Source organism: Parasteatoda tepidariorum, chromosome 9 (genome assembly GCF_043381705.1).
Source record: "Parasteatoda tepidariorum isolate YZ-2023 chromosome 9, CAS_Ptep_4.0, whole genome shotgun sequence".
Taxonomy (NCBI): domain Eukaryota; kingdom Metazoa; phylum Arthropoda; class Arachnida; order Araneae; family Theridiidae; genus Parasteatoda; species Parasteatoda tepidariorum.
Window position 1 is genome coordinate 15,261,599 of NC_092212.1, and position 24,022 is coordinate 15,285,620.

A 24,022-nucleotide genomic window follows, 5' to 3' on the forward strand; every position below is an offset into this window, starting at 1 on the left:
ATGAGATTTTTCCTTTGCCATGTTGAATTATGCAAAAAGACAGTTCACATTGTTCTATACAACGTTTTCACAATTAATTCAACCCCAATCTATTTCGGCTTATTGTCAGTCCGTAACGTCTGAAAACACCAATCGTTTTACATGATTCAAAATGTCATGATTTTTGACAATTGTCAAAAACAATGCCAAAAAATCTTAAAAGCAAGATAAAACCCTCGATTGTCAAAAACATTCCAACGCTGCATAATTATGATATTTTTTAAAAGTTCTTAAATATATTTTTTGAGTGCCTGAAAAGTGCTTCAAGGTGCTTATTTTTTGTTGAATAATTTGGCTACACACCCTGTTCTAAATGCTGAAAAATACATTTATTTATTTTAACTCAAAAAAAAGGAATTTAACTCCTAAACCGGTTTTAATGCTATTTGCTTTTTTATTTCTCTTTGCTAACATGCTGGCAATCTTTACTATTTACCAGCATGCATGCAGAAAATAAAATGATTAGCCAAAAACAAGCTCCATCGACTTTTCATTCCAGCAATAGCCCTACTTATGCATTTTCTATCCAGTTTAATTATTGGATTTTTGTTAATTTTTTATGAAATTGATTTTAGGTCCACCTTGCCATAAAAGTTGTTCAGCTGGTTGTTGGGGTCCAGGCGAATTAAGCTGTCAAAAATTTTCCAAAATCAACTGTTCTCCACAATGTCATCAAGGAAGATGTTTTGGACCTAATCCTAGAGAATGCTGTCATTTGTTTTGTGCTGGAGGTTGCTCTGGTCCAACACAGAGCGATTGCTTAGTAAGTGCTATGTGAATTCAGAAAAGGGCAAAAGACTTGTTTTATGTTTATATAAGTTTTTAAAAGATTTTATTTAAATTTTTCCTCTTTGCATTTATTTTTAGAATTTCATAGTTCATTTCTCTTAGTGGTCTCATGAACATGTATGTAACTTAAAGCCAATTTGACTCTGAATGTAATAATTTCACTCATTCTAACTGAATTAATAAAAAATTTAAATGTCAGTCAAACGTATATCGTAGATGTTGTTGTATAAGTCGTAAACTTTTCAAACTTCCAAAATTTGACGAAAATCAAAGGGTCGACTTATGCAGTGGTAACAAAGTAAAAATCTGTTAAAATATCGATGCATTGTAAACAATGAGATAGATATGAATAACTCTTTATCAATTTTTCCCGTGTCAATATTTACACTAAATTTTGCCTTTTTTCTTATCATATTTTCTTTAAACAAGGATTTTTTTTTATAAATAATACTTTAAATTATGTTCAGAAAAAGAATAATTAAGAATAAGAATTGTTTTAAATAATTTATTCAAAAAATTTAACATAATGAAAACTTTTAGAAGTAACCATAAAACTACTAATTTTAAAATTCCAGAACATCATTTGTTTAGGATTCAGTAACATTAGAATAGTCGTCATACAAAACCCACTCTGCGATAAATTCTACTTCATACTCATCTGCTGAGTCCCACAAAATACAATCATCACTCCCATCTAAAAAATTCAAAATTCAACACTTTTTAAAAGATTTTACAATAACATTATTGGACGGCAAATGTATCATAGCCAGAGAGAATAATGTGAAATATTTTTAACTTGAGAAAATTTTGTAGACTTAATAAGTTTTTTTTTGGGGGGGGGGGGNTTTTTAAGGGGGGGGGGAGTTAAGAATTTTGTATTTTGGTTTCTCAGGGGGCAAACTATGCAACTGGTATTCCCAAAATTGCAAATGCGTAATCAAAAATAGTTGGTACATGTGGTATTGATTCTTAAATATGCTTAAGTATAAGTGTTATGACTTTGTATCACAGTCCTAGCTGAAGAAAGAGGAGAAAATAAAATAACATATTTAAAAAAAAGATATTAATTTGAGAATTATGATGACCTTGTATCACAGTCCCAGCTCAAGAAAGACGAGAATAAAAAATAACATATTTCAAAAAAGATATTAATTTGGGAATTATGAAAATTATTTAAAATATAAACAAAGAAAATCAAAAGAATAATTACAATATTAATCAGAATTAGTTAAGTTTAAACAATCAATATACTTAGCTTTGCATAAATCATTAACTTATTTTTTAATTAATTTTTTTACTTTTCTTTTAAAAGGCTTGTAAGAACTTTGATGACAATGGAGTTTGTAAACAAGAATGTCCACCAATGAGACGTTACAATCCAACCACATATTCTTGGGAAAGTAATCCTGAAGGAAAATATGCTTATGGTGCAACATGTGTTAAAAATTGTCCAGGTATATTAATTATAATTATTTTAACCAAATTTTTTTTGTTCATATTAGAAGCAGCAATTCTTTTTGAAAATAGTAATATAATTAAATATAATGTGTTTTGATGTGAAAGTTATTGAAATTGTTTATTTAGAACATATTGTTTCATTTGAATTGTTTAAGTATAATCATGTTATTAATGAAGTAAAGGTTTTATTATTATAGAATTTTATTTGAATTATTAAAAAAAGTCTTTTAACTTCTATTTTGATATCATACCAGTGTACGAAGCTTAATTCGTTTGTACATTTACTGTAAGTAGTACATTTCCAGAATCAAATGTATCAAAATTTGTCAATCCAGTGATATTACTTTTCAATTTGCATTCTGTTCTCGTTTTTTGTTGTTTACTTTTGTAATATGTTAATTTTGTAATATGTAAGGGGAAATATTGCAACACCAGACTTGCTTATTTACATATTTTTTTTCATTAATATATTTACACAAAATTTTTTTGTTATATATTTTTTTTTCAATGAAAACCATATTACAGATCATTCATTTTCTGTTCATGCATGTACTAAAAACTAAAATCAAATTATGAACTAGACTAGATTCCTCTTCAGAACTGTAAATACATTAAATCAGACACAAAACAAAATCTAACTTTAAAACTGTCAGTGATAAAATGATGCAAGGAAAGAATTTCCTATTTCATGCATTCATTAAATATTTTTAAAGTAATTAATAGTCGTTCTTTGATTAATATATTCACAATTGCTATGAAACTTATTAATTAAGTCTTGGGATTCCGCTAAAAGAATATCACTTAGGATTCCATAACCAATGTATAGCATACCAGCGGTTCCCAAATTGGGAACCGCTGGTCTAGTCACTTACGTTTTTCTCTTACTGTTTATTGTCCTGGTAAACTTATACAGATCTGTTATTCATACTTCAATCCTCTAGTCAGCACTTGCGTTTTTCATTTTAATGTGCATTTATCTTCCATCAGTCATAATAACTCTATTTTAGATAGTTGAACAGAAACCCTTCTTCAATAAAAAACATCACAAGTTAAGTTACACAGAAATTTAGAAATGCTTCCAATAATACTTTAAGGAAAATTTCTAAACTTAGTTTCTTGTATTCTCTTGTATTTATCTTCCATCAGTCATAATAACTCTATTTTAGATAGTTGAACAGAAACCCTTCTTCAATAAAAAAACATCACAAGTTAAGTTACACAGAAATTTAGAAATGTTTCCAATAATACTTTAAAGAAAATTTTATAAACTTAGTTTCTTGTATTCGATATTTTAACTAAAATTTTTATTCGAAATAATATGATTTGTTGAATCCGATGTTCCTTTCTAGAACATTTGTTAAGAGACAGTGGTGCTTGTGTGAGATCATGTCCTGATACTAAAAAAGCAGTGGACGGAGAATGTGTGTCCTGTGATGGACCATGTCCTAAAAGTAAGCATTTTTTTAAAATTAGAATTGTTGATGTGTAACTAGTTATTTTCTTTTCAAAAATCGCCTAGACCACGCTTAACATAAAAAATATTTTACATTTGAAAATCTAATATTTTTTTTAAACCCATGAAAGTGGAAATTAATAAGCGTGTATAATCTATATTGTGTATATCTGTATGCTTTTGCTTATGACTTGAATTATAATTCTGTGTCCAGCAGAGGCTATTATTATGAAGCTCAGTGCTTTACAACTTTCTTTTACTTCTTTAATCTCTCTCTCTCTCTTTTTTTCCTGTTGGGTGAACTGTTTAAATTCTATTGATAAAAATGTTGTAACAATAATTAAGAGCTATAATAAATTATGTTAGAGCTATAATAAATGTTGATCTAAATAGTAGGAAAACTTCTTAATAAAATAATGCAATTCATAATAAAAACCTACTTACCTACATACATTGATGTTGTTTTTTTATCAATATTCTAGTATTATTTTTAGATAAAAAAACATAAAAGTTTGTGACTGTCATAACAAACTTTTTTTTTTTACATATTTGTTCATTTTTACTTAATTTTTTCATTAACTATTTAATTATTTGAAGTTGTGATTTACAAATAAATAGCAATTTTATTCTGATGAATTTTTTATAACAGTTTTAACTATTATGAATTAGAACTATTTTATGTATAATTTTTTTAAACATTTCTTATATATGCATTCATACTTAATTTATTACATTTTCTTTCCAGATTGCCAAGGTGTAAATGTAGTACATTCAGGAAACATAGATACTTTCAGGGGTTGTACAGTTATTGAAGGTTCTTTGACCATATTAGATCAGACGTTTGATGGCTTTCAAGATGTCTTTCCTAAGTAATTATTTAAATTTGAATTTATTGTATATAATGTAAAATTTTTCTATTGTCTTTCATCCTGCATATTGCTTTTTTTTTTCAAATAATGGCTTTCAAGATGTCTTTCCTAAGTAATTATTTAAAGTTAAATTTATTGCATGTAATGTAAAATTTTTCTATTCTCTTTCATACTGCTTGTTTCTTTTTTTAAATAATATTTATTTGCTACACTAAGACTTTAAATGAAATTCTATTTCCAAATTTTAAATAAATGTTTGTGAACATTTTTCTTTTAGCTTTACATTTGGTCAAAGATATCCTAAAATGCATCCTAATGAATTAGAAGTGTTCTCCACTTTGAAAGAAGTTACTGGATTTGTAAATATCCAAGCCTCCCATCCTGATTTTCGAAATCTCTCCTATTTTCGAAACCTGGAAATCATTGATGGTCGGCAACTCACAGAGTGAGTAAAATATTTTACAGATATACCAGGGCTTAATCCAGGTCGATTTTGGTACCGTTTTTCGGTACCTTCGCAAAATAAAAATAAAAAAATCGGTACCTTCACAAAATTAAAAAAAAAAAATTTGGTACCTTCAAAAAAAAAAAAAAAAAANAAAAAAAAAAAAAAAAAAAAAAAAAAAAAAAAAAAAAAAAAAAAAAAAAAAACGCATCTTCAGGAAAATAAAGATAAAAAGTTCGAGGGAATTAAAGTGCTGAATAGTTTTCCGAGCGGTTATTATTAACGGTTATTATAATTTTATCTTAGTATTCTGTATTTCTATTATTTTTTTAACCATTAATTCAAAAGTAAAAGTTAGCACAATATCAAAATAATAATTTGTTAATCATAATAAGTTCAATAAATTTTATTAGTAAGTAAGTTAAAAAANCGATTTTCGGATTAGTTTTTAGTGGATAATTAGATCTTGTAGGCTTGAATTTTTTTTCTTTTTACCGTTAGAATGTCGAAGCGTCGAAAATTTTTAACTGAGCTGGAAATAGAGGAAATTATGCAAAATATTTAAACTTATTAATATTTATATTACATTTAAACAAGAAATAACTTAAGTAAATAAAGTATCCATAGAAATATATATAAAGCATATGTCACTTAAATACTCTACAGAACAATATTAAACAACGCGCTGATATTTCGGTAATTTCATGGAATTAGGCTTAACATCAAAAAACCCTCCGGCCCTGGGGAGACACACGCTAGAGAGACTGTCGGCCTCAGCGGTAAGCGCGCTTTGCGTCGCGAAAGGGTTAATAACATGCTATCAAACAATCTTTATTTTTTAAACTTTATTTTTTATGAAGCACTACCTTGTTTAAAATATGCTTTTCTCAAAATTTTAACTGACTTTCATTTAATATTTCAGATTAAATGCAGCACTGTATATAGTCAAGACATCGCTGCAAAGTTTAAATCTTCGTTCACTGCGCAAAGTGAGGTCAGGGAGTGTTGCAATTTTGGAAAATAAAGAATTGTGCTTTGCAAGTGATATTGTATGGCAGCAATTGATGAGATCTAGTTCTGGAACTGTCCTTCTTCATCCAAATGCCAAAAAAGAGTATTGTGGTATGCATCTATAAATGTTTTATTCAATTTTGTCGCATAAACTGTTAACGTTTTCAACCTTTTTTTTAAAAATTGGATAACTAATCACTTTGTCTCTTTTCCTCATAAGTAAAATACTATTTTTATGTGTCACGATTAAAAATTTTATGTATCAAAATTGACAAATGAATTTTAATTTTTTATTTTAGAAAGTAAAAATCTAGTGTGCCATGAACAATGCTCAAAAGATGGATGTTGGGGATATGGTCCAGATGAATGTCTATCTTGTAAATCTTACAAATTAAAAGATAGATGTGTGCAAGGTTGTAACACTACTCGCGGGTAAGACATTTGTTACTACCTTTTTATTATTTGTATGCTACACATCTAAGTCTTGATTAATTTTTAATATTAAAGTTTTACCCATTTATAAATTTGATACTTGTACATTTATTTTCATAACATGTGTTGCAAATGAATTAAATAGAGTTCTATTTGTATAATGTAAAAGATAAATAATACATTATAGGAATGTTATGTTTGTATAATAAGAAATAAATATCTTTAATTAATTAACTGATTTTAATTTACTGTAACTTTGACAATGTTTTTATGTGAAAAACAAATAGTTTAGGTAGAAAAATTTCAGCCATTAAGTAAATTACTGCTAATATGATACTTATTGCTTATTCGATAAGTGTATCAAAATACCACTATAAATGAAAAATTAAAGTTTCAAATTATTTAATAGGAGAAAGTATCAATAACTTCTATAGCCAATACATTAATTTAATATTCTGAAATTCGACCTCCACTTTCTGTTTTTTAAAATTAAATTTGAAATTATATTTATAGGATTTATGATGCTGGGAATCAAATCTGTGAGTTTTGTGATGGAGAGTGTTTAGGAGAATGTCTAGGACCTGTAAGTATTCAGTATTTTTATTGATAATGTTCATATTTTAGGTTACATATCATTACTGATTTTAATACTTTTAAGAAATTAAATAATGTTTTTTTTATTAATTTATAAACAAATTGCAAATTTAAAGGATGAGGTAAGTTTTTCTTAAAATATTACTAAGAAATATTGACAAGCTTTTCAAAGAATAGGAAATAAAAGAGTTCAGGGCTGACTCATATGTAAAATATCTGTTTTACTTATAATGTCATAAATCCTATAAACTAGTATAATGTCATAAATCCTATAGTGTTGACTAGTTAAAAAATAATAATTTTATTTCTTTACCATGCTTTGTGCAATATCTTTCACATAAATTCTAATGATCTTTTGTTTCGTTCAGGGACCAAGTAATTGTACTCAATGTAGAAATGCTCGTGATGGTCCTTATTGTGTTAGCCAATGTCCTGTGAGTAAATACAACGAAAATCGGGAATGTATGCCATGCCATGAAAACTGCATCAATGGGTAAGAACAGAAAAACAAAATGTTTTTACCTTCATATTTTTATGTTTTTTTTTTCTTTCTAATTTTTGATTTGTTGGATTTTTATTTTGTTAGACTCATAATTTAAAAAAAATTATTTTATTAAAGTTTGTCTCCTTTTTTTTGAAGAAAAAATTAAACAAAAATATTTCTTTATGTTTTTAACATTTATTTATTAAAATAATAATTTGTTACACAAGTTGGTCTGCATTTTTTCCTGTCACTATTATGTCCTTTTTTTCTTACATTGTTTATTAGCCTTAAAATAAAGTACATTTAAAGAGTAATCACTGTATTATAATTTTTATATCACTATATTATAATTTTTACATATTGCTCGTATAAAAATTTTTTAAGTCAATACTTCTTTACTAAATCAGCACTAAGTAATTATGCGTTAAATGAATTTTTTTTATAATTTTAATAATTTCGATTTATTTTTCTTTATGTTTAGCTGTACCGGTCCTCGGAACACTGTCGGACCTGGTGGGTGCAACTCTTGTGATAAAGCCATAGTCAGTGCTTTTGATCCAAATACTGTTGTAAGTTTAATTTACATTTTTTACGTTTGTTTAATTTTATTGCAAGTTATTGATTTTATAGCAGAGATATATTAAAGTGGGATCAAATCCACCCAAAACTCAATTATTTTTTTTTTAAAGTATAATTATTTACTAAATCATTTATTCTAAGTAAAAAAAACAACTTTTTCCTCCAAAAAATTCTGAGTATATCGCATAAATACTGATTATTGTTTCTTCATATAATAAATTTTGACTCAAAATGTATTAGATGGTGCATATAAATTCAGATTAGGTTTCCAATTATATGTAGCATATGATATAATTTTTACAAAGACGCTTTAATCGCAATGTGTATTTTACTAAATAGTTAGGTTTAGGTTTTACTAAATAATTATTAATAATTTAATAATAGAAATTCATGTCATGTAACTTGTATTTCTTTTTTATTGCTAATTTATAAGTGTGTTTAGTTGTGAGAGCAATTCATGTTTTATGGTATCATCAGTTTTATATTTAATTTTGTGAATATTTACAAGTATTATAAATGTGTTGTTAATTCTTTTAGGAGCAGTGTCTGAAACCTGAAGAACCTTGTCCTCTTGGTTTTTACCAAGAATATAGTGGACCTCATGAAGAAGGCATCATGAAGCTGTTAACAGGGAAATCTGTAAGTGTTTCTATGGTTGTTTTGTATTTAAAATATAAGAATAAACTTTTTTTGTAATACAACTCAGTACTTACTACATTTTTAAAGATATATTTTTTGTTCTGCTAAACTAAGTTATTTAACTTCATTATTTTTTACAAGTATAAGCCTAAATTAATTATATTATTTTCAAAACATAATACTAAACTCTCCCTTTTGTAGAAATTTACTATGTTAGCTCTTTATAACATCCATTATATTTTGATACATTTATTGACTGTTAATTAAATTTTTCTTTTTTCTAAGCTGTATTGTTTCATTAACCTATTAAACCTATATATTACAATATTATTTCATTAACAAGTACCTATTATTTGAAACATTTGATTCCAATTTCTCTTGTATAGGATAGGACTCTATACATTATTTTTTTATGTATAAATGCTCAAAATCAGTATGATCAGTTGAAAACATGCAGAACAGTGAGGCAAAATTCTATACGCAGATTCATTCAAAGTTTTTTTAAATAACTATATTAATCATTTTTAGAATTTGAAAGCCAGTGTTTCATTTTAATTAAAATTGAATATCAGAACAGAATCTAAGATAAATGAAATATAAAATTGACACATTTTTTTAGGAGTTTTCTGGAGAAGAATTCTATTGACTCTTGCATGTTTTAATTCCATAGGCTTATACATTTTGTGTTAAAACTCTTTATAAAACTTAAAGACATTTATAAGATTATTTATGTAATTAAATATTATTTTAGGTTTGTCGACAATGCCACCATAGATGCAAAAACTGCACTGCATATGGAATTCACATTTCTACATGCGAATGTTTGAACTACCGTGTTGGGGAACAATGTGAAGACAGTTGTCCACGTGATCACTTTCCCGACAATATAAATTTTCATTGTGTCAAATGTGCGGAGGAATGCAGGGGGTGCTATGGCCCTTCAAGTACAGATTGTGAAGCTTGTAGAAACTACAGAGTACACTTATCATCTAATAGAACACTGGTGCGTATTTGATTTCAGATGATAATTTATTGTAACATTAAGTCTTTCTCACCTGTTACTGTTAATCATAAAGACTTAAGTAATTCTTAATTATATTATTTTTACAGTTCAATTGTACAGCCTCTTGTCCAGCAGATAAACCTTACAAAGTATTTGATGACAATATGGAGGATCCATACTGTTCTGATATCGATCCCATAGCCATTGCCTATAGTGGAATGTAAGTTGAACTTAGGAATGTTTTTTATTGTTCTTGAATGCATAAATAAATGTGTCAAGCATAAGAATTTATTTATAATTATTGCGATTTTTTAATCAAGATTAGGTTGAGTCTTATGGTTGAGTAATATAAATTATGGTTTTTTAAACTTTTTGTAATAATTAGAATAAAGTTTCTTCTCAACTACCTATAGTTCTGAAATTTTGTTGTTTGCAGCGAATATTCGAAAAAATATATATCACTTAAATCTTAAATATCACTTCTTTTTTTGTTTAACTGGAAATTTATGCTTTATTATTAAATCGTTAATTTTATTAGGTATGTACCTATTTAGAATTAAGTACTGAAAGCACCTTAAAATTATGTATAGCTAGTTTTCTAAATGTTTTTATAATACAATCAAAACTTCAGTGCATAGAAGATTCTATAAAGTTTCACATGGAATTTTTGTAAAAGTGTTCTTGTAAAATGAATGAATTACTTTTTTATTGATGTAGAAATACTGTTGCATAGTATTTTTTATTTAATGCACATTTCATAGTAATGCACATTATACACATTTCATAATAACTTTCTTATGTTACTTTGTGTAAATATATCGCTACAATACTTAATAATATTCCCTATTTCACGGAATCATAGATTTTTTAATATTTTTAGTGAGGAAGAGCATTGGCCAGCCATCTTAGGTGGAAGTATTAGCTTTGTTTTCTTGTTGATGGTCTTTGCAGCTGTCATTGGTTACCAATGGATGCAGAAAGTAAAATCAAAAGAGAATACTATCTTAATGACAATGGTAAGCAACATTATAAATTTAAATTGTTTTGAGTAAAAAAGTTTTTTTTGTCTTTAATAAAAGTGATCGTAACATTCATCCTTTCCTCATTAAATTTATTACTGGCTGTCATGCACTTAAACCAAGAAGGTAAAGTTGAGTACTTTTTGGGAAACCGAAATAACTAATAAAGATTTTTCTTTTCTTTTATTTAATTTTTTTTATTATGAACAATATATTAACTGATTCTTTAATATTTTGTAATTGCTCTTATTATATCAGTGTGTTATTTTTTAACAGCGCATGAGCGGATTTGAAGACAATGAACCACTGAAACCTACTAATGTGAAGCCAAACTTAGCTAAGCTTCGTATTGTGAAAGAAGCAGATCTAAGGAAAGGTGGAATACTCGGCTATGGCGCTTTTGGCACTGTTTACAAGGTAACTATATTCATTTGAAATACAGGAATGAAAAATAATAAAACCGACATTTTTTTCGAGGTTGAAAAGTCTTATTGTATGCCAACCAATTTTTGTTTCAGGATATAAAATTTTATTCAAATTAATATGAGTTCTTCATTCTTAAAATTTTTTTTAGGGTGTTTGGATACCTGAAGGTGAAAATGTCAAGATACCTGTAGCAATCAAAGTTCTACGTGATGGGACCTGTCCCAACAATAACAAAGAAATATTAGAGGTAAATATTGGCTGCTGAACAATGAGATATACATCATGCCTACAATATACACTTGATAAGTTTTCTTTAAATTCTATATTGCAGATTTGCGGCTGTTAATCAGAGTATAATTGTTTCAAATTAAATTCATTATAATTGAGCATAAATCACGCTGTTTCGTCTACAAATATACTTGGGCACATTAAGCCTAACATTACCGTGCATTAAATTTTGCGGTTTAATTTACAAGTGTGTAGTAAAATTATTTTTTATTATGTTCTTTAATAAAAATTTGAGTTATATAAATCCTCTGAATAATACAAATTAAATATAAAGCAGCATTTTTTACTAATATATAATTTTTTTCTTTTTTTAAACTTCTGCACCTCTAACAATATTATGAATGTTTTTTTAGGAGGCTTATTTTATGGATAGTGTGGATCATTCAAATTACAAAACAAAACTATATAACAAAATTTTTTATTAATTTATAATTTATTTATTTTCTATTTTTAAACTTCTGCATCCCTAACTATATTATGAATGTTTTTTAGGAGGCTTATTTTATGGCTAGTGTGGATCATCCCAATTTGTTAAAACTTTTGGCTGTCTGTATGGCTTCCCAGTTAATGCTTGTCACTCAATTGATGCCTTTAGGATGCCTACTGGATTATGTTCGTTCCAATAAAGACAAAATTGGTTCTAAGCCGCTTCTTAATTGGTGTGCTCAAATTGCTCGGGTAAGTTCAATTTTTATCAATAACTTCTTTTCAAGCTAGTGTTAGTTATTTCATTTAGTTATTTTTATTATCTAGCTTTTATTATAATTTTTCTGGGGAAAGTTTACTGACTTAATTTATTTTGTTTTTGGTTATCTTGGATATAGAGTATAGAAAGTGTTATTGAAACTAATTTACCACCCTCTTATTATCTACTCAAATGAAATTCTGTAAAATTTAAATCAGTATTATTGCTCTAAAAAATCTGACGTGTATGTTGCTTTAACACAATCCTAGAAGAAAATATCTGCAATTTTGTATGTGTGCATAGAAATAATATTTATTTTAAATATAGAAGTACAAATTAAAATGACAAATCAAGTTTTTTACCAGTATATTGTATTAGTTGTTTAAAATCACCATTCTGCATGTTCTAGTGTAAAAATATTACTATTGTGATTAAAATTATTTACAAATTAATAATAACTTGAAAAGAAGAAAATGTAGTTATTTATATTTTTTAATTGCTTCCCTTATTAATTCCTCTGAAAAAATTGTCATTTTTTTTATTATATTATTAAATTACAAAACTGGAACAAAACATATGTTGGACAACTTAATGCAGTACAGAACCCGTTATCCGGAAATCAGAAAACCGGAAAACCAAAAAACCGGAACAAAATTTTATAAATTTTCCCGCAATTTTAAATTTTTTTTTTTCCTCTTAAGATTTTAGGATCTTTCTTTCTTTTTTGAAAGATGTTTACCTTACCATCATTTTGGAAATAATTATTAGTGTATTACTTCATCATTTTTTCTTCTTTTTAATTATTTATTATTTCCAAATATTTATTTTTTTTTAGTTGGGCTTAACAATAAAAGAACATCTTTTTGTAGAGATTCAGAAAACCGGAAAAATCAGTTATCCGGAATAGCGAAGGTCCCGATCGTTCCGGATAATTGGTTCTCTACTGTATATTGAAATAGAATATAACAAATCGTAGTGACTATTTTGCTAGGCCTGAGGTTTTTTGGGATAATAATTATTTGCAATACATATAAACACATCTGAAAACTTGAGATAATCAAAGAAGTATTCAATAAACTTGCCTTATTTTCAAAGCATACCAATTTTGCCAAGAGTTAAAAATTTTTTTTTACTACAACATTAGAATATTGATATAATGTCTCTATAAAATTGTTAATATTACTTTTGTAGTGTTATATGAAGTATGATAAATACCCTTATCTATTATTTTAAAATCATAGGATGTTTTAGCAATAATCATAAAGTGATTATTTTTATTAAATAATTTGATGCTATACATTTCCATGAGTAATAATCCTCCAGACCTTTAAGGATGAAGTATTACAACTTGCTCACAACTTGAAAAAAATAATACTTAAGCATAGATCTGGACTCTTGTGCTATTGAGCTCTACATTATACTTGATTCAAAATATCGAATGTATCAAAAAAGTTTAAATGATTAACACTATCTTAAATATTGTTGAATCTATATAAATTGATTGGTTATTAAATCAATATGAAGTGATATATTAAAATATTGCTATTTCTGTAATGAATTAGGTTTTATTTTTTCAAACAGGGTATGGCATTTTTGGAGGAAAGACGAATGGTTCATCGAGATTTAGCCCTTAGAAATGTTTTATGTAAGTTAGCCTTTTCATTTTAGATATGCTTTTGAGAGTTGTATTAACTTAGAATTGGTTTATTTATAATTTTTAAACTTTTTATAGTGCAAACTCCAGGGATTATCAAAATAACTGACTTTGGTCTAGCTAAATTTTTGGACATAAATGAAGAAGAATACAAGGCTGAAGGTGGCAAGGTAAGAATCTTCCAAAGAATATTAAATTTTTTAATTGCTTTGTTTTCAAATTTTTTAGTAATATTTTTACCTTATTTAACCCACAGAAATTCTGAAGCCCAACAAAACTGTTTTTAAAATGCAGATTTCAAACATTCTTTGTAATTTTTAACAACTTCTTTAAATAATATGGTAATAACTAGATAATTCTCTTATTTTTCTTTCATAAAGTAATTTTCATCTCTTGAAATATTTAATTTTTTTTTTCAATTTGGTTAGAAGTGCTTTCTTCTCTACATCTTATAATTTTTATTAATGCATTTTTATTTGTTGAAATTATCATTATTTATTACATCAATTATTTTTTAATCTTTTTAAGATTCTAACTAGGTGCTTGAAAGTACCTAGTAATGAGTTTTTCTTTCATCCTTTTAAATTAATAGTTTCTTTAATTCAAATTTAAAAAAAAACCATTTTCTAACTGAATGATTCATCAAGACTATATTGAAAAACATATAAATATATTTTTCATAAATTTGCTATATGTTATGGGTGCAATTATATATTATTTTAATCACTATATAGTTCTCACATTATTAAAGATATTAGGTAATTTACTGTTAACTGTTTTCTAGAAGTTGCATTTTTTTATCTAATTGTATAATTATTATTCCAGATGCCTATTAAATGGTTGGCATTAGAATGCATACAACACAGAATCTTCACCCACAAGAGTGATGTTTGGGCATTTGGTAAGTTCTGGTATTTAAATATGCAGAATTATTGTGTTACAGTTTTTCTGAAAAGTGTGCAAGTATTAATGACACATATGTTTTATCATTAGGTGTCACTGTGTGGGAGCTGTTGACATACGGTGGAAGACCCTATGAGAATATTCCTGCACGAGAAGTCCCCGATCTTTTAGAAAAGGGTGAAAGATTGCCACAACCTGCTATATGTACCATAGATGTTTACATGCTGATGATAAAATGTAAGCAATTATTTTAAGTAGTAATTATTATCAAAATTATTTAAAATAATTACTTTTTAAATATCAAGTTTGTGGATTTCATTTTTATTGATAAATTCTATTAGTCTTTAGGAACATTAAAAAAATTAATTTCCTCATAGATTAAATTAAGTATATTTTTAAAGTAGTAATATAAGTTCTACAATGGCACTGACGTGTTATTTTGAAGGATTATCTCTGACAGTGACTTAAATGCCACCCAGTTTCAAATTGATGGATACAGGATTGATTGAGAAGTTAAGCCAGCCAGTGTGCATTTATGACCATATTGTTACCAGCCTGTAGTTTGTTTCGAATTTAAAGACTTGATTCATATTTAATAACTGAAAAATTTTATATCTGATTGCTGTCACTGAAGAATATGAGATAAATATTATTTTAAATAACAAGTAAAATAGGACTCAAATTTAAACGTCATGTTTCTTAAGAGCCAAATCTTGTGGAATCACTTCTTTGGTATTTTATGAACTAAAATTTAAACAAAATATTTTTCTCTTAAAATTTGTTTAATTTACAAATTAAATTAAAAATTTTAATCATCAAATGCATTATTTTATTTCAGGTTGGATGTTGGATGCTGAATCTCGTCCTACATTCAAAGAGCTGGCCGATCAGTTTGCCAAGATGTCTCGAGATCCAGGGCGTTTTCTAGTCGTAAAAGGTGACAAGCTGTTACAACTGCCACCTTACTCTGGTTATGATATGAAGGAACTGATGACTGCCATTGGTATGACTCTTGATGCTCCTGGAGTTGTTATGGACGCTGAGCAATACCTGCATCCTAAAATAGATGATGAGCAGAAAGCAGAAACTGATTCTGTTACTAAAAATAAGGTAAGATATAATGTCTGATAATAGAGATAATAGATAGTCTAATAATAGAAATAGTAGTCCTGGCTTTAATACTATATGCGTGCACATATATAGTTATTTAAATCTTTCTCAGTTAAAAAAGAAAAATAATTATTCATTTTTTTAGCATTAGTTATGTTTTGCATTTTTTTTAAAGTTATTTTCTGTAATAAGTTTTTAATAATTTTGCATGTTATACATCTTTGGCATTTACAGGACTTTCTAAATCTACTGAATTTTAACATTTTTTTTCTTATTCCATATCTTTTAAAAGCTTAAATGTGTTTTACACTTATTCTACTCTCTTTTTGCTGAGATTTTTATGTAATTTTGTTTAATATAATTAGTTTCTTATTGAAGGACATATTTATTTATTATTTATTAATTTTTTTGAATATATACATTTTAAATATATTTTTAATTATTCTGTTTTTTTTTAGCATTAGTTATGTTCTGCATATTTTTTTAAGTTATTTTCTCTCATAATTTTTTAATAATTTTGCATGTTATACATCTTTAGCCATTACAAGGAGTTTCTAAATCTACTGAATTTTAACATCTCTTTCCTATTCTGTATCTTTTAAAAGCTCAAATGTGTTTTACACTTATTCTACTCTCTTTTTGCTGTGATTTTTATGTAATTTTGTTTAATAGAAAATAGTTTCTTATACGAAGACATATTTATTTATTAATTTTTTAAATATACCCAAGAAGACCAAATTTATGTAGTGAAACATAATTGTGTTGTTATTTTTACTAGGACTAACACAATTTTTATTTGTAATAAAACTTTTGAAACTCCAAATTAAGAATCAATAAAAATAGCTGAAAGTTGTATAATGCTTGAGTTTTAATAAATTTTTGAAGGTTTAAAATATTTAAATATAATGGTTATCCTTGTCCTGCAATTTATGTTATTTTAACTTTCTTGCATGTAGCCACCATCAGAAAGCAGGAGCACGCCAACAACGCCACTCAGCTTGCAACCAGAACTGATGCCAATGCAGCAGCCTGGGAATCCAACTATGTGGTATAATGGTCAGGCACTGCCAGATCAACCTCCCCCAGTTCCTCGATACTGCCCCGATCCCTTACTAAATGGTGGCAAAAGTAAGTAATCTAGCTATAATGTAATCAATAGTTGTTTTTTTCATCAATATGATGTGAATTGTAATTTGCTAATTTTATCTTTGGATAGAGAGAAAAATTGATTTTACTTCAAATTGTTTGTATAGTTATTTAGCGGTTTTTAGTTGAATTTTAAAAATGTTTGGGATAAGATGAGTTTTTAAAGAAAATCAAGGTTTTCAATTCTCAAGGTTCTCATTAATTTTTGAGAATCTAATCTTATCATACAAATAGACTAAACTGTTTAACAGTGTTAATGGAGCACGAGTCAAGTACAAAAATGGACACATACTTTCAGTTGTGTAAACAAGAACCTTCCCCTTCCTCTATGTCAAAATACCAAATGACATTATAAAAGTAAAAAAAGATAAACATGTGCAAAGTAGTTTAACCAATCAGGACAGAGGAACAAGTTTGAAGGATATAGTTAAAAGAAGGGGGATATAAAACGTGTGTGGCGATTTGGTGGGAACCCGGGGGGCAAAAGATAAAATTTGAATAGATTTCTACTCATAAAAGGGTGGGATGCTAGGAAGATCGAAATGATTAGACTTTTCCAATACATAGAGTGATTAACTGAAATCAAAAGTCTGGGACAGATCTAATTTAAAATCATTTTTTAAATTGATTCATAAAAATTTGTCGATATGTTATTTTAATACTGGATTTTTGGGTTAAGGAAATATTTCAAATTTTTCTATGATAGAAATATCCAATTTCATTGAATTATTTAGGTATTATTTTAAGACATTAGAAGTTAAAAGTAATCAGTTTGTTTGTACTAGTGTTGAAAGCATAACCTAATACCTATTGCCAAAAAAATATCCTGTTCCTCTTTTTTTTTAAACTCGTTTTGAAACAATTAGTTTATTAAATATTTATTCTAGAATCACTTTCTTTTTTAGATGATGTGTTTAAATTTGATCACGGGGAAAAGTACTTAAGTCAGCATCCGCCACTGCCAGTAGATGAAGAAGACTATTTAATGCCAGCTTCTTGTTCTAGAGGTCCGTCGGTCCGATATATGGACCTTATTGGTGATACACATTTACCAGGTTTGTTATCTTTCATTTTATCTTTGTATTAATGTTTTTTTTTCTATTTTTCCCTATTATTGATTAAATAAGAGTATTTGAGCAAACTAGTTAAATAAGAAATGAATTAAAATTTATATTAATACATAAGAACAGTGATTTTTTTTTTTGCACCTGTGAAAGGAGATAGTTGAAGAGTAATTTTTTTCTCAAAGATTTATGATTCCCCCCCCCCCNATGATCCTAGAGCCTAGTTTTCTGCAAAATAAAATGTCTTTTTTTTTTTTTTTTTTTTTTTTTAATAAAATTACATTTTATATTTGTTGTAAATTATATAAAAGTTGCCATTTTATTTTAAGTATATAATATTTTCCAAACCGTTTTTGTGATGAATTCTTTTGTTTTCGAACTAAATGAATTTTTCTAAANCTCTTTTTAAGATTATTTCCATAATTTTGTTTTTTTTTTAGTTGGGTTTAACAATAAAAAAAACTGCTTTTTGTAGTGATTCAGAAAACCGGAAAAATCAGTTATCCGGAATAGCGATGGTCCCGATCGTTCCGGATAATCGGTTCCCTACTGTACTAGTGTTGAAAGCATAACCTAATACCTATTGCCAGAAAAATGTCCTGTTCCTCTTTTTTTTAACTCGTTTTACAATAATTAGTTTATTTAATATTAAGTCTAGAATCACTTTCTTTTTAGATGATGTGTTTAAATTTGATCACGGGGAAAAGTACTTAAGTCAGCATCCGCCACTGCCAGTAGATGAGGAAGACTATTTAATGCCAGCTTCTTGTTCTAGAGGTCCGTCGGTTCGATATATGGACCTTATTGGTGATACACATTTACCAGGTTTGTTATCTTCCATTTTAGACTATTATTTTATCTTTCTGTAATGTTGTTTTTCTATTTTTCCCATTTTCTACCTGTGAAAGGAGATAGTTTAAGAGTAATTTTTTTCTCAAAGATTTATGATTCTCCTCGCAATGAGATTAAAGCTTGAAAAAAATTGGTAGTTTTCGGCAAAATAAAATGTAGTCTCTTTTTATATAAAATTAAATTTTATTTGTTGTAAATTATATAAAAGTTGTTATCCAGATTGCGTCGCGTTTTTGAAAAGTGCTTAAAGGTGCTTATTTTTGATTTATGTTTTTTAAAAGCCCTAATTTTAATTAATTTTCCTGATTTAATTTTCTGTCTTTTAAAACAAGATTTTTTCTCTCTCGGATCTATTGTTGTTCTAAATTACCAAAAAATGCATGATTTTCACAAATTTTTCTACTTATCAGAAACTAGTTATTTTATCGAGATTATGTAAAGTTTTTGAAAATGTTTTTTAATTTTATTGATTCTATGTTTATTAATTAAAAACTTTAAACGATAAAAAAAATTTAATTTTTATTACTGCACAGATCCTAATTAGGATTTTTTTTAGAAAGTGATTAAAAATATTTTTTGAGTGCTTAAAAAGTACATAAAAGGTGCTTATTTATTGTTGAAAAATCTGGCTACTCACCTTGTCATCTTATTTTAAATATATATAATATTTTCGGAACCGTTTTTGTCATGAATTCTTTTGTTTTCGGTCTAAATAAATTCCTGTAAAAATAATCCTAGAGCAGGCACTAAATATAACATAACCATTTTTTAATAATGTGTTTTAAAAATTAATGACATCATTTTACGGGTCTTAATAATATTGTGATATATTTTTTAAATTATGTACCCATAATTAAGCATTTTTTTAATAATATGACACAATTATAACAGTCTATTTTCCTTTTCTAGAAACAGTGGATGTTAGACCCTTAAGTTATTATCACTATATTCCTGACTTCATTCCTGTTCGTCGTCATGCAATGGACAATTTAGAATATCACATGATGAACGACAGTAGTGCCAACAATAATCAACCCATGCCTCCCTTTCAAAGACTATCAAATGGGGAGGAGGACTCTGAATATATGAGTAACGGGAAACGAGAACTTATATCCTCTAATCATCATCGAAATGAAACAACGGTTTAGTGCAGCATTATAAACCCATTTGTATATACACCCCATTGTTACACTGAAAAAGTTGATCCATTGAACACTGTTTGTATATATATATCTCGTTTGCTGCAGCTCATCGAATTTAAATCGACTCATTAAAATTTCATCTGTTCATGTCGCTAAAATTTGCTCAAGCCATGGTGGTAGACCATTTTAATTCATTTGAAAAAGATGCTATTCATTTGTTGGAAGTACTTTAAAAAAATCAATCTCGGATTGAATACGAATGTTGTGCCTTTGTGACATGTTTAGTCACATTATAAAAAGAGATGTTTTATGGGATCAAAAACTTTTAGAAACTGCTTTTGGTTTTTTGTTAATAAAAAAAAGACTTATTTTTGTACATATTTACATCAAAATTGTTATGAACTGGTGCTCTTGCATTCCAATAAAAGAAACTTTTTACATCTGGTTGGGATAAAAATTGCCAAATATGTGCCTTATAAATTATGAAGACGGTGTTTTCTCATGCCCAAGAATTCTTTGATTTGTAAAGAGCAAGCATTCAAAAAGAAATATGTGATTTTTGTTATTGTGTTGTTTTCAAGTATTTTTTTCATACTGTTTCTCAGTTCTGATGACTTTTAAATACTTTGTTTTGTGTTCATTAATGTTGTTCTATTATTGACTCTGAGGTTTTTTTTTTAATCCCTCAAACACCCTTTTGATTGCAGCTAGGAGATACATCATGTTTTTCACATGTTTTTTTATTAAGACCTCAAGTGCATTTAGATTTTTTTTCTTTTTTCTGAGGACCTTGTTCCAATTTTTTTATTTTCATTGCCACATTTTTATAATAATTTCATTTTTTTTGTTGTTAGTTTAAAGTTAATTTCATACCTGCTGTTTTCATTTGTTGATTTATTTATTATGATTATTATTTTTTTCAACTTCAAAATATAGTTTTTTTAATTTTTTTTTCATTGTTTAAAATTGCCATTTATCAAGGAATAATGTACATTAAGCTAAATATTAGTTTACATATTCTGTCTTTAAAAACACATTGAAAAAACAATTTTAAGAGGACGATATACTGCGGAAAGAACTGTAAAAAATTCTGCTTCATAATTTATTTTTCTTATTTATTTATTTTTTTTAAATTTTAGAGAAAGATTTGAAAGTGAGTTCAGGTGAACAAAGAAAATGTTTTCAAAATATCCAGCTGCAATTTCAGGAAATTAAATTCAACAAATTGTTGCAGAATTGCTCCTCCACTGCATAATCTTATGTTATCCTGTTTTAATTTTTTTAAAAATATTTTGAAGGAAAAAAAATAATTTCATTATTTGAAACTTCATGGCAACATCACTTTTTCTGTACATTAAATTATAAATTACTTATATAAATAAGCGGAAATTTACCATTAAAGATTTCTCTCGCTATATGGCGTCCTCTTAAGTTACTGCTTGATCATTATTTTTTAATACATGAACTAGTAAATTATTTACTTTTAGTTGATAGAACAGGTACTCTTCTAGGAAATTGCTTCATAATTTTTATTGACAAATATGTTTTTTGAAGTAAATGATTTCTTATGGAGTTTACCCATTTCTACGTAATTACTAAAAAATATGTGGAAAATAAAAAGAATTTTTGGTGTATTATTACCATATTTGAACCATTGTTAATTTATTGTTATATAAATGGTAAAATTTGTGAACAAAAAAAAAAAAATTCCGAAAATTATTGCTACGGTTGTTTAGTTTAGTACATTCTGATAAGACTTAAAAATGAAAGCATTCAAGTATATTATTTCTTTGCCAGTAAATCTGGTTCAGAAAAATATATTAGACCCCTTTTTTTTCCGAATTATATTATTAGATGGTGGCAGTTTAAGAAATTGTAGTTAAATTTGTTACAAGATAATTTCTTGTTATATTTGAATTCAGAGAGGAAAAAAAACACATAAGCATTTAATTACTAATTTTCCCTATTGGAAAATAGCAGGTATGCAATTATCACATTCATTTGTAGATTTAAAACATTTTAAGGTCTTTCTGCTATGTGATTTTGTGCACTAGTTACGTTCCACTTTTCTCTTAAGCAGAAAGATATTGTTAAAGTAATAGAACAGCTAAAGATTGTGCTATAGATTAGCTACAGATTTAGTGCCATATGGCTGTGTTACATGTGAGTTGTTTTCATTTTGTTTTAGTTTTGGTTAATGTTTGACTTTTATTACAGCAAATTGTTCTGTTATTCAAATATTTTGGCAATATTCCATCATTATCCCATTCAAATAATGCATGAAATTTGGTGTAATTAATATGATTATTTCAGTTTTAAAGTTTAAGTATTCAGTCTGTAAAGTTTAAATTTTTTTTTATATACAATTTAGTTTATCTTGAGAGTCATTTGCATTTATTTATATTTTTTATTTTATAAAACAGTGTAACATTTTATCAAATTATACCAAAGTTATGATAGTTAAAATTTTTTAATTATTTTCGGTATTGTCAATTTTTACAAATTTTGATAATATTTTCCATATGAAATATTGAAATAAGCCAGTGTATTTAGTATCTTATGCTTTCAATGCCACAATCTATATTGTTTTTAAACTTGATGATTTTAATGGGAACACTATTTTTACTTGTTTTCTTTACACTTGCGTCTGTTTATATTTTATACAATGTTTTATAAACTGATTTTCAATTTTGACCATGATGTTTTTCAAAACTAATATATATTTACAATTGTAACGCATAACTTTTTTTTTTTTGGCTATTTAAGTAAAAGAAGAAAAAAATTCAACTTTGTAAAAAATATCAAAAAAGTTTTAGTGATTTTATGTTTTTAAATTTAACAATGTTTTTAAATATCATGCTGTATGTTCAATTTAGATAATTTTGTTTAATTTTTTAATTGTAAGAAGGATTTTGTATTATTCCATTATAAATGAAAAACAACCCGTTTAATCAGGGATGCTGAGGCATGGGAGCCCGTTTTTGGGGTAGGAAGTTTCTAATTTACACTTTCTTATTCTTCCATAAATGCAAAACTAAAAACTTTTTTTGCTTTTTGATATTTAAATATTAGTGATTATATATTATATTTGAGAACATTTGGGGTAGTTGTCTAATTAGTGTTTTTTCACTATCTTTTTTCATATTTTTTTTTTATCTCTTCAAATGTTAAATGATAAAACTCTATTTAGTGTGGGAATTTGTGGGCAGCTTAAATAAACAATTTTTTTCTATCTTTAAATTTATTTTTATCGTTTCTCACATAATAAAAGAAGTACAAATATTTTTTTTTAATTTCAATATACAAGCCATTATCATGGAGTGAGGTACATTTTGGTAAATAATACTAAACCGTTATAATTGGTCAAAAATAAGCTCAGCCTCAAAATTTTTCTTGATGGGCGCCCATGCTCGCAGATAATCGTGGCTCTTCTGTATTGCCTTTTTAAGAGCTAAAATTATTTTCTTCTTCAGATAGAAAATATGAATAAATAAAAACGAATAAGGGAATAATTGTTATTTTAAACAAGTTTTAAAATTTGATTTTGCCTTAAATAATTTTGCCATTTACATTATTCTTTTCCACTTGGCCTTTTTTTGCCTCTGGCGTTCTTGCATTTAATGTTTCGTTTAAATCAGATTCATATATGTTAAAAAACTGTTGCTGTAATTTTCATATTTGTTGGATTTTGCCATTTATTTTTTTTATATAAAATTTCTTTCTTTTTTTTTTTTAATGTAAAATTAATGTTAAATTCATTTTATCCCTTGTGGCAATCTTGATTTTAATTGTGATATATTTTTACAATCAGTTTGTTTGTGATTTTTTTTTCTATTACGAAATTTTATCCTTTCTTGAAAAGAGTTAATTTTTTTTTTGAAAAAAAAAAGGAAAAAATGTTTTTGTTAAATTCACCCTTATCCATAAAAATCAGCATT

The 24,022-nt window shown here is 26.8% G+C and overlaps 1 protein-coding gene across 4 annotated transcripts in view; it reads left to right on the forward strand.

The window, feature by feature from the left end:
• Positions 1-23,815, forward strand: part of LOC107438758 (epidermal growth factor receptor) — a 94,648-nt gene extending 70,833 nt beyond the window's left edge. For all 4 annotated transcript variants that reach the window (XM_071185189.1, XM_043046339.2, XM_071185188.1 and 1 more), the window contains exons 6-30: positions 615-802; positions 2,141-2,282; positions 3,636-3,737; positions 4,485-4,608; positions 4,886-5,053; positions 5,976-6,175; positions 6,364-6,496; positions 7,010-7,079; positions 7,459-7,583; positions 8,056-8,143; positions 8,691-8,792; positions 9,544-9,795; positions 9,903-10,015; positions 10,676-10,811; positions 11,091-11,231; positions 11,389-11,487; positions 12,021-12,206; positions 13,795-13,858; positions 13,946-14,037; positions 14,693-14,768; positions 14,861-15,007; positions 15,609-15,880; positions 16,837-17,008; positions 17,932-18,081; positions 19,852-23,815. In XM_071185189.1, the coding sequence (XP_071041290.1) occupies positions 615-802; positions 2,141-2,282; positions 3,636-3,737; positions 4,485-4,608; positions 4,886-5,053; positions 5,976-6,175; positions 6,364-6,496; positions 7,010-7,079; positions 7,459-7,583; positions 8,056-8,143; positions 8,691-8,792; positions 9,544-9,795; positions 9,903-10,015; positions 10,676-10,811; positions 11,091-11,231; positions 11,389-11,487; positions 12,021-12,206; positions 13,795-13,858; positions 13,946-14,037; positions 14,693-14,768; positions 14,861-15,007; positions 15,609-15,880; positions 16,837-17,008; positions 17,932-18,081; positions 19,852-20,090 (3,581 nt within the window). In that variant the 3' untranslated portion in view covers positions 20,091-23,815. The remainder of the gene's footprint in view (positions 1-614; positions 803-2,140; positions 2,283-3,635; positions 3,738-4,484; positions 4,609-4,885; positions 5,054-5,975; positions 6,176-6,363; positions 6,497-7,009; positions 7,080-7,458; positions 7,584-8,055; positions 8,144-8,690; positions 8,793-9,543; positions 9,796-9,902; positions 10,016-10,675; positions 10,812-11,090; positions 11,232-11,388; positions 11,488-12,020; positions 12,207-13,794; positions 13,859-13,945; positions 14,038-14,692; positions 14,769-14,860; positions 15,008-15,608; positions 15,881-16,836; positions 17,009-17,931; positions 18,082-19,851) is intronic.
• Positions 23,816-24,022: the final 207 nt, after the last annotated feature.